The 17,667-nt window shown below is 34.6% G+C and overlaps 1 protein-coding gene across 9 annotated transcripts in view; it reads right to left on the bottom strand.

Annotated features, from left to right (window-relative positions):
- Nucleotides 1-17,667, bottom strand: part of ECT2 (epithelial cell transforming 2) — a 62,739-nt gene that overhangs the window by 30,580 nt on the left and 14,492 nt on the right. For 8 of the 9 annotated variants that reach the window (XM_072808090.1, XM_072808097.1, XM_072808095.1 and 5 more), the window contains 5 exons: nucleotides 14,865-15,001; nucleotides 11,270-11,389; nucleotides 3,553-3,621; nucleotides 1,668-1,778; nucleotides 923-1,019 (listed from right to left, as the gene is read on the bottom strand). In XM_072808090.1, the coding sequence (XP_072664191.1) occupies nucleotides 923-1,019; nucleotides 1,668-1,778; nucleotides 3,553-3,621; nucleotides 11,270-11,389; nucleotides 14,865-15,001 (534 nt within the window). The remainder of the gene's footprint in view (nucleotides 1-922; nucleotides 1,020-1,667; nucleotides 1,779-3,552; nucleotides 3,622-11,269; nucleotides 11,390-14,864; nucleotides 15,002-17,667) is intronic. The other variant, XM_072808094.1, reaches the window with a different exon arrangement.

The following is a 17,667-nucleotide window of genomic DNA, read 5'->3' as shown; positions in this document are numbered from 1 at the left end:
AGCAAAATTTATTCATAAAAATTAACTCTGGGGCAGCCCGGGTGGCTCAGCGGTTTAGTGCCGCCGCCTTCAGCCCAGGGCGTGATCCTAGAGTCCCGCATGATCCTGCTTCCCTCTGCCTGTGTCTCTGCCTCTCTCTCCCTCCCTCTCTCTCTCTCTCTGACTCTCAAGAATAAATAAAATCTTTTTTTAAAAAAAAGCCTTCCTTACCTTTTCTTTAAAAAAAAAAAAAAAAAGTTAACTCTGTAGGGATGCCTGGGGGCTCAGAGGTTGAGCATCTGCCTTTGGTTCAGGTTATGATCCCAGGGTCCTGAAATCAAATCCTACATCAGGCTCCCTGCAGAGAGCTTGATTCTCCCTCTGCCTATGTCTCTGCCTCTCTGTCTCTCATGAATAAATAAGTAAAATCTTGAAAAAAAATTTAACTTTGTAAAAAAAAAATTTTGACTCTGTTTAAGTTCTAGATTAAATGGATGCAGGCTTCAAGAGTGTTCTGTACAATCTAAGAAAAAGGTTAAGCATTAGACTAAGTATACAGAACTTAAGGTTCAGAGAAGAACTAAATAATTTGAGACATGAATTATCTCTTGCTTGTGATTTTATGCGTGAATTTTACTTACATAGATGTAAACTGATTCTGAATTAGTGACACGCCATGAAATATAAGAGAGTTTTGTTTCTGTAGAGAAACAAAAACTAAAATAATAGTCAATGTAATTGATACGGTAACAAATAAGGCATTGTAGGAGACTGAATTACCTGTGATTTTAAGATTATCCATAAAGATATTTTCTATATAAGACATAAACATTAATGCTGAAATCTAAGAAAATTATAAAATGAAAAGAATTTCAAAATTGTTAGAGCAAAACAGTTTCTTAAAAAACATCCAAAATAGTCTGAAAACAGATCAGACAAGTACCATTTAAAAGTAATGCAACACTGGGTAACCTCTGTACTGGTCGAATGAGAAGTTCAACAAGGCTTTGCCGTCCACATTCTGGTTTAGCTTGGTTTATCTGAAAGGAATTTCACAATAAAAAAAAGGTTTTCTGCAAAAATTAAACACCTTGCATTTATTAGATTACACCTCATCACTAGTGCCCTGAAAAGAACTAATAGAAGAGATGGGGTGGCAGTGATTCTCTAGATTACTGTGGTTGAATAATCTTCCAGGGCCTGAAATGAACTCTTGGCTACTCAAAGATTAACATCTTAAACACAAAGTGAGTTTCTCTGCACATTTCTATAAATTCTATCCTAAATTTCACTTGAGTTTACACCATTCACAAAAAAAAACAAAAAACAAAAACAAAAACACCGGTTTTTGAAGTATTAATTATGCGGATACTATTGAGTAAACAAAATAAAGCACTTAGAGGCAAAAGCAAATCACATTGAAAAATGTCTGAGAACTAAACCATGCATAACTTAAAAAAAATATAAGTACCTACAGACAATATTCTCACTACTCAGCTCCCCCATGGCCTCTGCTAGCTATCTAAATCTTCTGAAGCCTAATATCACTGCCACTCTCAGGTCTTCCTAAAGTTAAAAGATTAAACACTCAGGTGTTCTTACATGGTTAATTTTTACTAAAAGTATGATTTAAATGCACTCCTTCAGAAATTATTCTCAGAGTTTTATTTTCAAGAAATGTAAGTTACCTTCAGAAAAGCATGAAATCTTGGTTTCTGTTTTTCACATTTAATAATCGTTTCCTTGCTCATTTCAAAGAAGTTTACAAAGGGAGGGTACGTTTTTACCAAATCTTTTGACTAGGAAGAAGGAAAAAAAACACATTAATTTGTTATATATGTTACCCTTAGATAATGAAATTTAAAGCCAAATAATAGTCAAAATCTGATTCATTGGATGCAAAATAAAAATTTAAAATAAATTTCTTCTCAAGTTAAATATACAAATTTTATGAATTACTCATTAATGAGTTAACTGCTAACCAAAATGCATCAACTGGTACACATAGCCTAAAACTTGAAAAGCAAATGAAGACTAAAAAACCAAAGTATACTAATGCTTATTGTATTGACATAAACATGACCAAGTTTAAAAATTTCTATTAAGTTCAGAATATAATTAGTATCCAAGAACATGCTATTTATTGATGAATCCAAGCCACCATTTAATAGATCAAATAATATTACCCAAAAAAGCAACAAAAAAAGGGAAAAACATCTTGGCTAATTGAGAAGACTAACAGATATCAAAAAGATATCTGGCCTAATAGTCAAAATATGCAAAGAGCCCAGATGTCCATGGACAGATGAATGGATTAAGAGGTGGTAATATATATACAATGGAATATTACTCAGCTATCAAAAAAATGAAATCTTGCCATTTGCAATGATGTGGATGGAACTAAAGGGTATTATGCTAAGCAAAATAAGTCGGTCAAGGAAAGACATCATATGATTTCACTCATGTGAAATTTAAGAAACAAAACAGATGAACATAGAAGAAAGGAAGAAAAAATAAAATGAAATGAAATCAGAGAGGGAGACAAACCATAAGACATTCCTAACTCTAGGAAACACACTGAGGTTTGCTGGAGGGGAGGTATGTGGGGGGATGGGGTGGGTAATTGGGTGATGAGCATTAAGAAGGGCACTTGAAGTAATGAGCATTGGATGTTGTATATACAAATGATGAATCACTAAATTCTATCTCTGAAACTTAAAAAAAAAAAAAAAAGGAATGTGATAATTATTTCTTCTTTGGAATTCTCAACCAACCAGAAAAAACATGTAAGACTATATGGTGAGGGACAGAAGTTAAAAGGAGGCTTCAGAAAAGTTTATTTGGCAGAACTCAAGACATCGAAAACAATAAATTAGATTCAGAGACTAAAAGACACTTATAAACCCTATTCGCTGCACCTCTTTCAAAATTAATTTATTTGATAAAGTTAAGCTATGTAGTTCCTACCCTAGTAAAGAAATAGCACTTCGTTAGAAGCTTTTACGCAGAGGAGACACAGTAACGGCAAAAATGATACCAACTATAAAGAAAAAAATGAAAACTACAGAAAATTTTAAAAAAATCATTAATCTGCAACCATTAATGAAGGGCAAATAACCTGATACATAATAAAATGATTATAGCATACCATGACAATCAGTGCTCCTAACAAAGACCTCGGGGTATCAAGAAAGTGTTAACTTATATGTTTCATAAGACAAAAACACTTCCAATTTATTTTACAAACACAACTACGTCAAAGTTTTGAAAGCAAGCTCTTACATTTAAACAAGTACCTGTCATTCCCTTGAGACTATTTAATGAGATGATGCTTTAACCTGAAAGCCTAAAAAAGAAGTAAAATGGGATCCCTGGGAGGTGCAGCAGTTTAGCGCCTGCCTTTGGCCCAGGGCGCGATGCTGGAGACCCGGGATCGAATCCCACGTCGGGCTCCCGGTGCATGGAGCCTGCTTCTCCCTCTGCCTGTGTCTCTGCCTCTCTCTCTCTCTCTCTCTCTCTGTGACTATCATAAATAAATAAAAATTAAAAAAAAAAAAGAAGTAAAATACTTACATATTTAAGAAAGATGTCACCAATGCTTTTGCTCTCATCCCAATTAACAATAAGGTCTTCCAGATCATCCTGAAAGAGCACAAATTGAAACATTTAAGCTTGAACTTGGCGGTGCCTTAAACATTCTTCAATATTTTTGAAATATTCAAAGTAGCACCTTACATTACAAAGCATCTCAGTTTGATGTGCAAAACAATTAATATAACACATTCTTTCTCCTCAACAAGGAATTAGCTTCTTGACTAGCAGGAAAATATCCTTTGAAAAATAATTAAGAAAATATCAAGAGTATCAAGTCAGTAAGACTAAGCCTAACTTTCCAAATTGATATGATAGCTCAACATCTTTTCCTATTAACTATAAAGTTGATTGGCATTATTAATCATAGAAAACTACTTTCCATCTTGCTGCTAAAGCATCTTATTTAACATCAGCCATTTGAAACTATAATCTCCGACAGGTCAGAAAATTTTACTTAAAGGGTCAGATAGTAAATATTTTAAGCCTTGCAGGCCATATGGTGTCTGTTAGAAGTACTCTGTCCTTGTACTGTTGAAGCAGCCATAGACAAATCATAAACAACCAATGTGGCCATGTTTCAATAAAGCTTTCTTCACCAAAACAAGCAAAACACTTTACCAAAATCCAAAACTCACTGGATTTGGTCCATCAATCATAGTTTGGTAATTCCTGATCTATAAAACTCCTCTACTGTCATCCTAAAATATTAAATATTTATAAAAATGTAGAAGACATTTAAAAGCATAAGGTAATAAAACTCAAATCAGAGGATAAAATGAGATGCCAAGAAATGACATATTCCCTAGCTGAAATTCTAAGAGTGACTTTAAAGTAGAAATTAATCCAAAGCTCTTATAACCAAAAGTTCTCCAAGTGTCAACCACAGGCCCCCCAGGACATCTTTTTTTGTGGGATTCATGAGATTAAAACTATTTTCATTACAATACTAAAGCTCTACTTGACTTCCCACTTTAATTCTCTCACAAGTATACGATAGAGTTTCCTACAGGCTACATGACGAGTGATACTGCAACAGACTAAATTCAGAAGCCTGTATGATAAATAGTCTTCTCATAAGCCAGACAGGAAAAATGTCAGTGTCACTCTTCTCACTATTTCTGCTTTGGAAATTAGTTATTTTCTATAAAGATTATGTTATTTATGCTACTTATATAATGAGTTATTATAACTTTAAATTTATTGATATAATTTTTAAAGTAGACTGAATATATACACGTAAAAAGATGGGCTGTCACTTTAGCCAAAAATTAACTCAAAATGGATTACAGACCTAGCTATAGAGCTAAAACAATACAACTTTAAGAAGAAAACATAGAAGAAAATCTTTAAAACCTTAAGTTAGGCAAAATTTCTTAGATATGAAAGCAAAAGCACAGTACATAAAAGAAAAAAAATGGATAAACTGGACTTCATCAAAATTAAAAACTTTTGTACTTCAAAATAATAAAATATTATCTGCCCATACAAAGGAACAAAGTACTAACATGCAGCATCATACAAGAAATTCAAAAATATGCTACGTGTCAGACATAAGATACAATATACTATAGATTTGCATTTGTATGAAATGTCCAAAAAAGACAAATTTATAGAGACAGAAACTAGATTAGTTGCATCACTTAGTAGTCATTAACTCACTGAATAGTATATTTGAAATAGGTGAATTTAAGGACATATATAATGTACCTCAATAAAGCTGTTAAAAAATTTGAAGCATCTTGAAAAATATTTTTAAATTTTCCATTTTAATTTCAAATAGCTAATACTAATAGATAAAACCCATATTAACAAAAGTTCCTCAATAGTGTAAGAATTAAAAGGGATCCTGAGACCAAGTAGTTTAACCACTGTCCTATACTAACAGATTCAGAAAAGTTTTTAAAAGGGGAAAAAATTACTTCTGATAGCAGAAAAGTACTTTAACAGCCCAAAAATCAAGAAATAAGACTTAACAACCTAAAACAGCATTTTAAAAAAACAAAAGAAAGAAAAAGTTTATAAATAAGACTAACCTTGGGGCAATATGATGTAGTAGCTTCTGACACTAACTAGATAGTTTTAAATAATGCTTCTAGGGTTTGTTCTGTGTCCTTGGTTCAAGTTATTTAACCTCTACATGTCTCAAGTTCCTATTCTGAAAAATGAGGTATTATAATAATTCCTATCTCAGAGGATTAAATTAATTAAAAACTTGTTCAGTATTTAGAAGAATCCTGAGAGGTGCCTAGCTGGCTCACTCAGTGGAACATATGACTCCTCATCTCAGGATTATAAGTTCGAGCCCCACACTGGGTAGAGATTACTTAAATATAAAATCTTAAAAAAAAAAAAAAAAATCCTTAACAGATTGTTGTCCTGAGTAAGCTATTATTAACTGTATTTACCTATGTATTTAATATAAAGTACACAAAATATTCATAAAGCTGTAATACAAAAGAGAAAAAACTTACAGCTCTGGCAATATGATCTAGCGGCCTTTTTATAAATTGTAAAAAGCTGGGGTGCCTGGGTGGCTCAGTCAGTTAAGTGTCTGCCTTTGGCTTAGGTCATGTTCTTGGGGTCCTGAGATTGAGCCCACCTTGGGCTCCCTGCTCAGCAGGGAGTCTGCATGTACCTCTCCTCTGCTCCCACCTCCCACTCGTGTACATTCTCTCTCTCAAATAAATAAAATCTTTTTAAAAACAAAGTGTAAAAAACTTTAAAACGGCTGTATATATAAGAACATTGCTATCAGAAAGCAATATAATCTCTAGGCACTCTGAAAACAGTCTATTTCTGGTGAACCTTGAATTCTTAATGTTTGTTGACTAAGCATTTCTGCCTTCATGAATGGTGACCTCAGAAACTATTTAACGAGATCAAGCCATTTGACTTAAATCACACAGCTGTGAACCACCATTCAAACTCAAGCAGTCTAACTCCAGATTCCATTATTCCACTTGATCGATACCACAGCTCCTCTCCATTAGAAATGGGGAATCAGATGGGCAGGTAAGCCCCCAAGAGCATTATTCATAGTGCCACCATTTCTTACTATGCTCCTGTGGGAAAATGCTTCACTCAATTTAGCAGAGACCCTGGGATACATCTCCTTCTCTTTGTCCTTAACACATCAGGAATTCTCCATAGGATTCTCCCAAGTTTACCTCCTGGCCATAAGCAGAACTCTACAGTTCTAAGACATAAAGCAGAGCTCCCATAGCCTGTTAGAAAAGCAGAGAAAGTAAACAGATGGGACCAAGAGCTACTTCCTTCATTTCTTCCTTGTTAAGATTTCTTCTGTACTGCTATCTACTTTTATATAAGATGGATTTCTTTTTTACCTTGCTCATTGCACAATAAACCAAATTAGCAGATTTCCCAACATACACCTGTTCCTGAATCAAGCACAGGGTACCTTCACACTTCCACAAAATTAATAAAGGATAAACATACAAAGAAAAAGCACTCTATCCAATCCCTTTCTCTTTTGTTTCAACATAGTTCCATGCAAAAGTAGGCATTTGTACATCAAGAATGAATGTTGATAAATCCTGAAAAGCAAATATTCACATATAGGAAAAGAGAGATGTTGATAACAATCTCAAAAATTCTCATCCTAATCTAAATATCACCAGTGAATTCCCTTGCAATCAAATTAATAATGAGGTCAGGGGCCCCTGGGTGGCTCAGTTGGTCACATGTCTGCCTTCAGCTCAGGTCTCAAGGTCCTGGGACTGAGCCCCACATTGGGCTCCCTGCTCAGCAGGGAGTTTGTCTCACCCTCTTTCTGTCCCTCCCCCTACTCGTGCTCACACGCGCTCTCTCTCTATAACAAATAAATAAAATTTAAAGAAAAATGAAAAAGAGCCAAGAACTAAATAAGTAAATACAGACTTCCAGTCCTCATCTGGACATTTAAAAACAGCATGACCACCATTCAGCAAACATTTACTAACAGAAATCTAAGTGCCAGACACAATGGCTATAAACACAGTGGTAAAAACTAGTTTTACTCCTTCACAAAACTTCTGAACATTGGTTTACTTCACTTCTGAATTTAAATTTTTTTTTTCTGAATTTAAATTATTAACGTGAATTGCTATTGTTATTTATTGAATGTTCATAGTGTCAAGTACTATGCTTAGTGTCTTCTGAATATGTAAAAAATAAAAATAAAAGTTCCACAGCCTCCAAGTCAGACTAACTATCCCATATTGCAGATAAGAAAACTGAAACATTGGGATCCCTGGGTGGCGCAGCAGTTTAGCACCTGCCTTTGGCCCAGGGCGCGATCCTGGAGACTCGGGATCGAATCCCACATCGGGCTCCCGGTGCATGGAGCCTGCTTCTCCCTCTGCCTGTGTCTCTGCCTCTCTCTCTCTCTCTCTCTCTCTCTGTGACTATCATAAATAAATAAATAAAAATTAAAAAAAAAAAAGAAAAAAAAGAAAACTGAAACACTTAACCACCTGACTTCATACCCATTTATGCCTTATTCCACAACCCACACCTGTAACCACTGTGCAATACCATAAGATACATACACAGCAGTGCTTCCCAGGAATACTGTTAACAAGATATGAAAAACTGTACAAATTTAGGACACATTTATTCCTTTGCATATTAAGAGTATATCAAGAAGCAACATAAAACAACCTAAGTGTCCATCAATAGATGAATGGATAAAGAAAATTTGTATGTATAGAAAATGGATTATTATTAAAATATAAAAAAGAAAATCCTGGGGCACCTGGGTGGTTCAGTGTTCGAGCGTCTGCCTTCGGCTCAAGTCGTGATCCCAGGGTTCTGGGATCAATCCTGCATCAGACTCCTCATGGAGAACCTGCTTTTCCCTCTGCCTATGTCTGCCTCTCCTCTCCCTGTGTCTCTCATGAATAAATAAATAAATTCTGGAAAGGAAAGAAGAAGGAAAGAAGGAAAGAAGGAAAGAAGGGAAGAAGGGAAGAAGGGAAGAAGGGAAGAAGGGAAGAAGGGAAGAAGGGAAGAAGGGAAGAAGGGAAGAAGGGAAGAAGGGAAGAAGGGAAGAAGGGAAGAAGGGAAGAAGGGAAGGGAAGGGAAGGGAAGGGAAGGGAAGGGAAGGGAAGGGAAGGGAAAGAAAGAAAATCCTGCCATCTGCAACAAAGATAAACCTTGAGGGCATTATATCAAGTGAACTAAGTCAGAAAAACAAACACTATACGATCTCACTTATGTGTAATCTAAAAAAACCCAAACTAAGTATAAGTAAAACCAAACTCATAGATTCAGAGAACTTATTAGTGGTTGACAGAGCCAGGGGGTGGGGAGTGGAGGTGGGGGTGGCAAGGCAAAATAGACAAAAGTGGTCAGAGGTACAAACTTCCGGTTATAAGTAAGACATGGGGATGTAACACACAGCATGGTAACTGTGCTTAACAATACTGTATTGCAGGTTTGGAAGTTGCTCAGAGAGTAGATCTTAAAAGTTCTCATCACAAAGAAAAAAAGAATTTGTAACTGTGTGTGGTGATGCTAACTAAATGTATTGTGGCGATCACAATATATACACATATTAAATCATTATCTCCTATGCTAAAATGAATACAATGTTACATCAACTGTATCTCAATTTTTAAAAAAAGCAAGCTAGCAATAGGGTTTAAAAGAATTGACTTTGAAGTTAGATAAACAGGTATTTAAATCCTGGATCCAGCATTTATAAGATGACTTGACTTTGGAAAAATTATTTAATTTCTGGGTGTAGCAGTTTCACATTTGTAAAATGTAGACAATAATACCAACTTCTTTTTTGGTATACTTCTTATACTGTCCAAATAGATGTGGCAATGCTTGATGGCCAGCTACATTTAAAAGAGAAAAAAACTACTATTAAAAAAAAAAGAAAATACAAAAAAAATTTTTTTTTAATTTGGGTGATGGGATTATGGGCATTTTCTATTCCTCTTTTCTTTACTACTGATTTTTACAAATGTTTGACATGTATTGGTTTCATGGTAAAAAGAGCACAGGCTTTGAAAATTTTTTAAAGATTTTCTTTATTTATTAGAGACAGGGAGAAAGTGTGAGCAATGGGGGGACGGGGAGTTAGGGAGGAGAGGAAGAAGCACAGAATCTCAAGCAGGCTGCTCTGAGCATGGAGCTTGACTCAATGTTTGATCTCACGACTGAGCATGACCACCAAGAGTCAGATGCTTAACCAAAGGAGCCACCCAGGCACCCCAGGTTCTGAAATTTTCAAATGTGTGACAAATCTGAAATCAGCTAAAAAACAACTTAATAGTTGAAATATTGGTAATCCAACTTTCTAGAAAAAGCTTAAAGAATTATGTTACACATGACAAACTAGAGTGACAATCACTTTCAAAGCTCCAGTGAATCGGAGAACATGATTCTTAATTGAAATTATGATCCTATACACATAACAGGTATAACATTTTATATTTGAAGAGTACTTGTACACCCAGACCAACTAAATGACACAAATTCAAGTTGATCCATAAGTTGGTGCTAGAACACCAAGATGAAAACCCACTTACCTTCCCACCCTACTTTTACACCTCTCAGTGTTTCTTACAAAGAAAAAATATATCAAGAATACTTTTCAAATATTTAGATTAAACCTACCTGGAAATAAGGATAAACTAGGCTGAAATTTTGTAGCTTTTTAAGAAAATAAAAATTCTTTCAGAGTTCCCTTGAGATCTAGAAATAACTAAAAGATGATTATGCATTTTGATAAGGTACAAAATACAAGTGATAAATTACATTTTTATAAACTTGTAGATCTTTCAATATTTTTATAATGTGCAATAAAATCAAAGTAACTTAATGTACTTGTATGAAAACATCCTATATGGGGATCCCTGGGTGGCTCAGCAGTTTGGCGCCTGCCTTCAGCCCAGGGCCTGATCCTGGAGACCCGGGATCAAGTCCCATGTTGGGCTCCCTGCATGGAGCCTGCTTCTCCCTCTGTCTCTCTCTCTTTCTCTCTCTCTCTGTGTCTCTCATGAATAAATAAATAAAATCTTTAAAAAAAAAATAAAGAAAAAGAAAACATCCTATAATTCAGATTGATCTTTTTTTACTGGAATATGGACTAAACATTAATATGAGGTGTTCTGAGGAGAAAATTGACCAATTTTGCTCAAGCATCTTATAGGAAAATAAGAGAAAATAAAGCTTAACTACTTTTAAGAGTTCAGCTAAACCTGCCCCAACTCTGAGAGACTGATACTTATAAATCAGGGACCCTTCATCAAAGGAAAAAAAAAAAATCATTAAAATGAGAATAGGATTGTCTTATGTGGTTTTTATATTTATCTGACCAGAAATAGAGAAATGAACAAAATGGTTTCTAAGTCTCTTCCAGCTTCAAAGTTTATCAAACTGTCCAAAGCAAAACAAAACATACAGCCTGAGAGGAACAGTAAGAAAATTAGCACTAGTAACCACATGTCTCTATAGAAAAGACTTCATAAGGTTTAATTCCTTATTCTCAGGATTAATCAAAAATCAAAAAAACAGGCAAACAAATCTTAATAAGGCATTGGCGCACAGGGACATAAATGATTCAAAGGAATAAACGAGGGAGTAAGTCTTAGGTATAAAACTCATTTAGCCAATCAACAGTACCTGAAAAAAATATAAGCACAATCCAAAAAGAATTACTACAACCTAACATAAACAAATTTACCTTTATCTTCATGTGCACATCAAAGATATCAGGGATACTACCAAAAATAGTCTTAATCTCTTCTGGTGCAAGGATAGGCCCACCACGTTGTCCTTCCTCTTCCAATGGTACTTGAAATAGCTAAAAGGTTAAAAAAAAAAAAAAAAAAAAAAGACTAGTTTGGATAGATTGTGGGAAAGGGAAAAAAAAGCGAAATATAGACAGTAATGAAAGGAAATGTTGATGGAAAAGAAAAAAAGGAAAAAAAATACTTCTCCCTAAATATGACTTTTTTCTTATAACATTTTCTATTTTATCCTATTTTATACATCTGCGTGTATATACATACTCTTCTGTTATGTTAGAATCTCATACAAGTTTATCACACAGTTCTACAATTCACTAAAATTATTAGAATACGAGAGTAATTTGTACTTTCAAGTTAATAAGAAGGCAATAAGCAATCAGCTATTTCCAAACATATACTTAAGTACAAACATTTTTTTAAAAAGACAAAATTATAGTGAGAAAGAAGAAATCAGTGCTTACAAGGAGTTGCAATAAGGAAAGGGTATGACTTATAAAGGAATAGGAAGTACCAGGAATTTTGGGGGGATGGAAATGATCTATATTCTGATTGTAATAGAGATTATATAAATTTTTGCATGTATTAAAATCCATAGTCAATTTCACTACATGATATTTTAAAACATAAAATTTTGGGGATGCTTGGGTGGCTTAGTGGTTGAGCATCTCTGCCTTCGGCTCAGGGTGCGATCCAAGGTTCCCGGGATCAAGTCCTGCAACAGGCTCCCGCGTGGGAAGCCCGCTCATGAATAAATAAATAAAATATTTTATAAACAAACAAATAAATAAACATTTTAACAGGCGATTTAAAGTAAAAATAATAACTTATTGTTGGGGTCTTAATATATGTTCAAGTAAAATGAATGCCAATAGTGCAAAGGGGAGAAGGAAATGAAGCAAAAAAGAAAAAGATAAAGATTAAATGAAAATACATTACAAATACTAAGGGACTACATGAAGATTATGAATTATTACTATTTTTAAGAACAATTCTTTATGTTTATTTACCCCCCCCAAAAAATGTATATATATCTCCTTCAAATTGGCATTGCCTCCATAATTTCCCTTCTTTAATACCTATTTCAAAGTGAACCAAATTATAGTTCTAAAATCCAAGTCGGATATCATCTTCCCCTTCCCATCAAAATTCTGTTAGGATGACCTAACACACTATATACAAAGGCCTTCTCTGGTTTGACATAGGCATCCTTATCTCAAATCTCATTAAAACCACTCCCCACCCCTACTCTAGACCCCTTAACCCACCCTAAACGCTAAAGCCCCTAGACTAGTCATAAAACCCTCAATGATATACATCTTCAATTGTCTGTACTGTTTGCAGAATCTCAAATACACTTCCTACCCATATTCTTTCCATGTACTAATCATACTCATACTTTAAAACTCACTTCAGGGGTACCTTTGTAGCTCAGTCAATTAAGCACTCAACTTTTGGTTTTGGCTCATGTCATGGTCTCAGGTCCTGAGACTGAGCTCTGAGTCTGACTGAAATTCTCTCCCTCTCCTTCTGCCTCTGTCCCTCCCATATGCACACTATCTTTCTCTATATATAAATAAATAAATCTTTAAATAAAATTCACATCAATTTTTATCTTCTTTATGGTACTTTTTCCAATGTTCAACCCATTGAAGCTTCTAGCCCAACACCTTCCCTAAGCTGGAAGAGTAACATTCTCACCCCACAAATCTCCAAATACCTTAACTAAACCTCCTTTATGATGCTTATAACTTTCCACTTGGTATTATAATTAGGTATGTATGTTTTATCTCCTCTTCCAGTCTAAGTTCCTTTAAAATAGGAATCCTCTTTAACATCTGGCACAATAATTTCTGTTAGCAGGCACCCAAGTATTACACAAAATAAAGAAGCTTCCGGATATTCATTAATTTGGGGGCTGAATTAAAATTAAGTTATTCCAAATCTAATTCCAAAAAAAAGGGGGGGGAATATCACCTAAAATAAAGTCTGAAGAGAACATTATTATGAATTTAGACCACAATCTTTTACAGAAAATCTTAGGTGGGTTTGTAGTAAGCATATTGGTACAAAACTATGTACAGTCTAATCATTCTAAAGGCTTTTTTAAAATGCATTTTAAAAGGCATTTTAGTGAATTTATTGATATGCAAATTAGAATTCTGAAACTCCAGTGCATTTACCATGGCCTGAAAGGATTTAGATTTCTGGGTAATAAATGCTACCAAAGTACATGAACAATATATGCCAAGGGGATTTTCTGCTACTCAACTACATTTTGGCTGACTATAAAAACTTGAACAAGAAACTCATCTAGAATGATTTCCCTTGAGGAAGAAGAGTAAAGCTGACTTAAAACAGTGAAGTTTAATACAGCAGAGGGCCTCATAAACCCTTGACTACTGCTAAACAAATTAACTGTGAAGAATAACCTCTCCATGAATACCAAAAAAAGAAGCCTTTCCATTTCTTATCCATGAATTTTATCAATGGCACAAGCCAACTAAAGCCTATTATATTGAACCCTAATGAGTTATATTAAGAATTCAAATAGAGGTCAGGTAAAAATTAACCCCAATCAGAAACTCCCTATTATTTTTCTATTCAAAGACAAGCTTGATGGTATCAACTTTATTTTCCTGACAATCTCCTTCATTACCTAAAACAAATCTATTCCCTCTTTCTGCAGATGCCAAAATAATGACCTATTATTGTCTTTCAGAACCTTGAATTTCAGTTTATTCTTCATATCTTCTTCAATTTCATCCTATAAGGATCCACTAGAATTGTTTTTCTTCAGCAATAACTTCACAGTACATTTTAATGATCAGTAATGAGTTAACATTTATGACTAACCACTGCATGCTTTAAGAAACTTGACACATGATTACTAAAAAAATTACATCCATATTGTTATGCTTCATTGCTATTGTTTTTCACATACATACAGGTACTAAATAAAACAAGTTACCTACCTTATCTATGTATATAAATTCAGTGTTGTAACAGGGAACCTCCAAAGTTCTGAATCAAATAAAACCTAGTCCCCTCAGAGATCATCTACTGAGGATCCTTCTCTTTTTAGTCACTATAAAAAATGATACTATTTCTGTATGAATATAAGCTACTCTATTCATCGTATGGTACTTCCCCAATAAAAGTTTTCTGTTAGTTATGTATTTTCATTTTTAATACCTAAGTTCCAATTCTGTGCTTACATAATTTTTTTAGAAGATTTTATTTATTTGAGAGAAAAAGAAAGAGAGAGAGGGGGAAAGCATGTGCCCATGAGTGGGGGTGGGGGTGCAGAGGGAGAAGGAGAAGCAGACTTATGGCTGAGCAGGGAGCCCAACATAGGGCTTGATCTCTGGACCCTGAATCATGACCAGAGCTGAAGGCAGACACTTAACCGACTGAGCCACCGAATGACATAGGTGCCTCTATGTAATTTTCTTGTAAGAAACAGTATCTCTTAGACTTTTTTTTAGTTGAAATACTGGAATAGGGATCATTTTACAACCAAACTCTTACCTGAATAATTGTGGCCAATATATTTACATAATTACTTTCAGTCTGATAAAGCTCTTTTGCAACTTGCCACCTGGCTGACTGCTTCGAAGGAACTGGAGTGGAATTTTTAGAAGACTTAGTACAAGACTTTGGGGTTTCTAAAAGGTAAAAAAGAGGAAAGATTTAATGAAAACCAAATAAAAGTATGAGACATTATGTAGACTTAACAAAAAAAGGAGAAGGATACCCACTCTTAGAAATGCACCATTTAGATTTTCATTAAAGTAAAATTTCCTCATAAGGATATGGCCAGAAAAACAAAAAAAAAAAATGGTCAAAAGTATCAATGACTCCAAGTTGACAGACATTATACTAAATAACTGGCCTATACGCTTCAAAAAAAGTCAAGGTCATTAAAAACAAAGAAAGTTCAGGAACTATCCCAGATTAGAAGAGACTGGAGAGAACATATGAGCCTAGAATGGACCCTGAACCAGAAAAAAAGAACTTTTTTTCTTTTCCTAAAAAGAGTATTAGTTAAACTGATAAAAATTAGCAGTCATACTATTAATGTCAATTTCCTAATTCTAACACACCTGTACTGTATGTAGTGGTGCAAGAAATGTCCCTCTATTTGGGGAAATACACACTTAAGTATTTAGAAGTACATGAGACCTGCAACTTAGTCTCAACAGTGCAGATATAAACAATCCATGTGTGTACAGAAAGAGACCATGAATGAATGAATGCTAAAGGAATCCTGGCAGGATATTTCCACTTGGGAATTCTGAGTAGAGTACTAGAATCTCTATACTACTTTTGTAGCTTACTGCAATTGGAAATTATATCAAAATAAAGAGCTCAAATAGTAAAAATGAAAAACTATATGAAAATATTTAGTTAAAGGATAAAAAGGTTATGATTACATTGTAACAAAACTTGTTAGGAAGACACCTTCCTCAACAAAATCCAACAACATCAACTGCAAATTGTTAGTTCTTTTTTTTTTTTTTTTTTTTTAATTTTTATTTTATTTATGATAGTCAGAGAGAGAGAGGCAGAGACACAGGCAGAGGGAGAAGCAGGCTCCATGCACCGGGAGCCCGACGTGGGACTCGATCCCGGATCTCCAGGATCGCGCCCTGGGCCAAAGGCAGGTGCCAAACCGCTGCGCCACCCAGGGATCCCAAATTGTTAGTTCTTAACATAAAAGAACATAAAACATCCAGTTCAATACAAGTGGAAGGACATATTAGCATACTTTATATGCAGTTTTTAAAAATGAAATCTCATAAAAACTTAAAATACACTTTCTTACTATCAATATGGTTCAAGTACTTTAACATTAGTACAAAATCTCATAATAAGTTCTTAAATAGGAAAACAAATTATAACATACAATAGAATGACATGAAAAAAAAAACATGCAGTCCCAGTGTATCTGTTTTACTCAATAACAACTTTAAACATTATTAAAACAATGATGTGTACTACGGAGCTTTGAATGCTTTTTAAAGCTAACACATCAAAGATTTTCCAACCTGCCATCCATTATGTCAGACTACTCTCCAGACCCAAGAGCTTCTGCCATTACATATCTCAAGAGGAAAAATCTGACATACACTGGCCCAATTTAATTATTATGTATAGGCAGTGATCTACACACTGGGGATTCGACACAGAACACCTAATATATTAGTATAGTATCATCCCCATTTTCTTCAGTGACTCATTTTCTTCTCTTGTCTCCTAAACTGCATATTCAAGCTTCATTCCTTTATGATAAAAACTTTTAGCATCTCATGCCCAGTATGTCCACAATTATGGAACCAGTAAATTCTCAGACCCATGTATCAAATCATAATCCTCCACTCAAGTACCAACCTCAATTTTTCCAGATACCTACTAGACATCTGTACTTCAGTTTAACCTGGATATTCTCTAAAACTGCACTGTCTTCCTCTAAAATACAGACTTGGATTTTTGCAGACATGGTAACATGTCTTCTATTTTAATCTCTTATTCCCTTCCTGTCACTCTATTCCATCAGTCTCTCCACAATCCTTCTTACTCTATTAGCAATCCTGGTTCAGGGCTTTATCACCTTGTGGCCCAAGCCACTGTGGATTACTTCATGGTCTGGGCATCTCTAACTTGTCTTTCTTTTAATCATCCATTTAATCATCTTCAGAATAATCCACTAAAAATTACCTACTCAACCAATTACTCCACTGCTCAATAGTTTCTAAAATTCCTTGTTGATGACAATATGCAGACATACCAGTCTGATTTCAAAGTCCTCTAATATCAGGCCACAATTAACTTTTCAATTTAACTATTACTCTCCCATACTCTAGGCAAACTCACCTATTCACTATTCCCTAAAATCTGAATTTGTATACTATTATTTGTATTCTTGCCCCTCTCATTTCTCAACTCCACTTCAGTTTTCTGGGCCTATTATAAATTGACACTCAACTCCTTCCATGAGTATTTAGGGAGTATCTACTCTGTACTAGGAACTGAGAACAAAGCAAAGGATCAGACAAGGTTTTTGTTCTCTTAAAGATTACACTCTGGTGAAGCAAATAAAAAATATTAATTTCTAACAGTGATAACTACTACTGAAGACAACCACCAGGTTAATGGATTAGTGAGAAGTACTGGAACAGGGACTTAACTTTGCAGAAACCCAGGAAGATTTCTTTTAAGGCAAAGAGGTAAAGTATAAAGTTCCTGAGGTATGAATGTAGAGGAAATATCCAAAGAATAACAAAGATAAGTGTGACTGAAGCTTCAAGTATTATAGAAGAGCACATCACCA

Source organism: Canis lupus, chromosome 31 (assembly GCF_048164855.1).
Source record: "Canis lupus baileyi chromosome 31, mCanLup2.hap1, whole genome shotgun sequence".
In the NCBI taxonomy this organism is placed as follows: Eukaryota; Metazoa; Chordata; class Mammalia; order Carnivora; family Canidae; genus Canis; species Canis lupus.
This window is presented reverse-complemented; position numbering and strand designations above follow the sequence as displayed.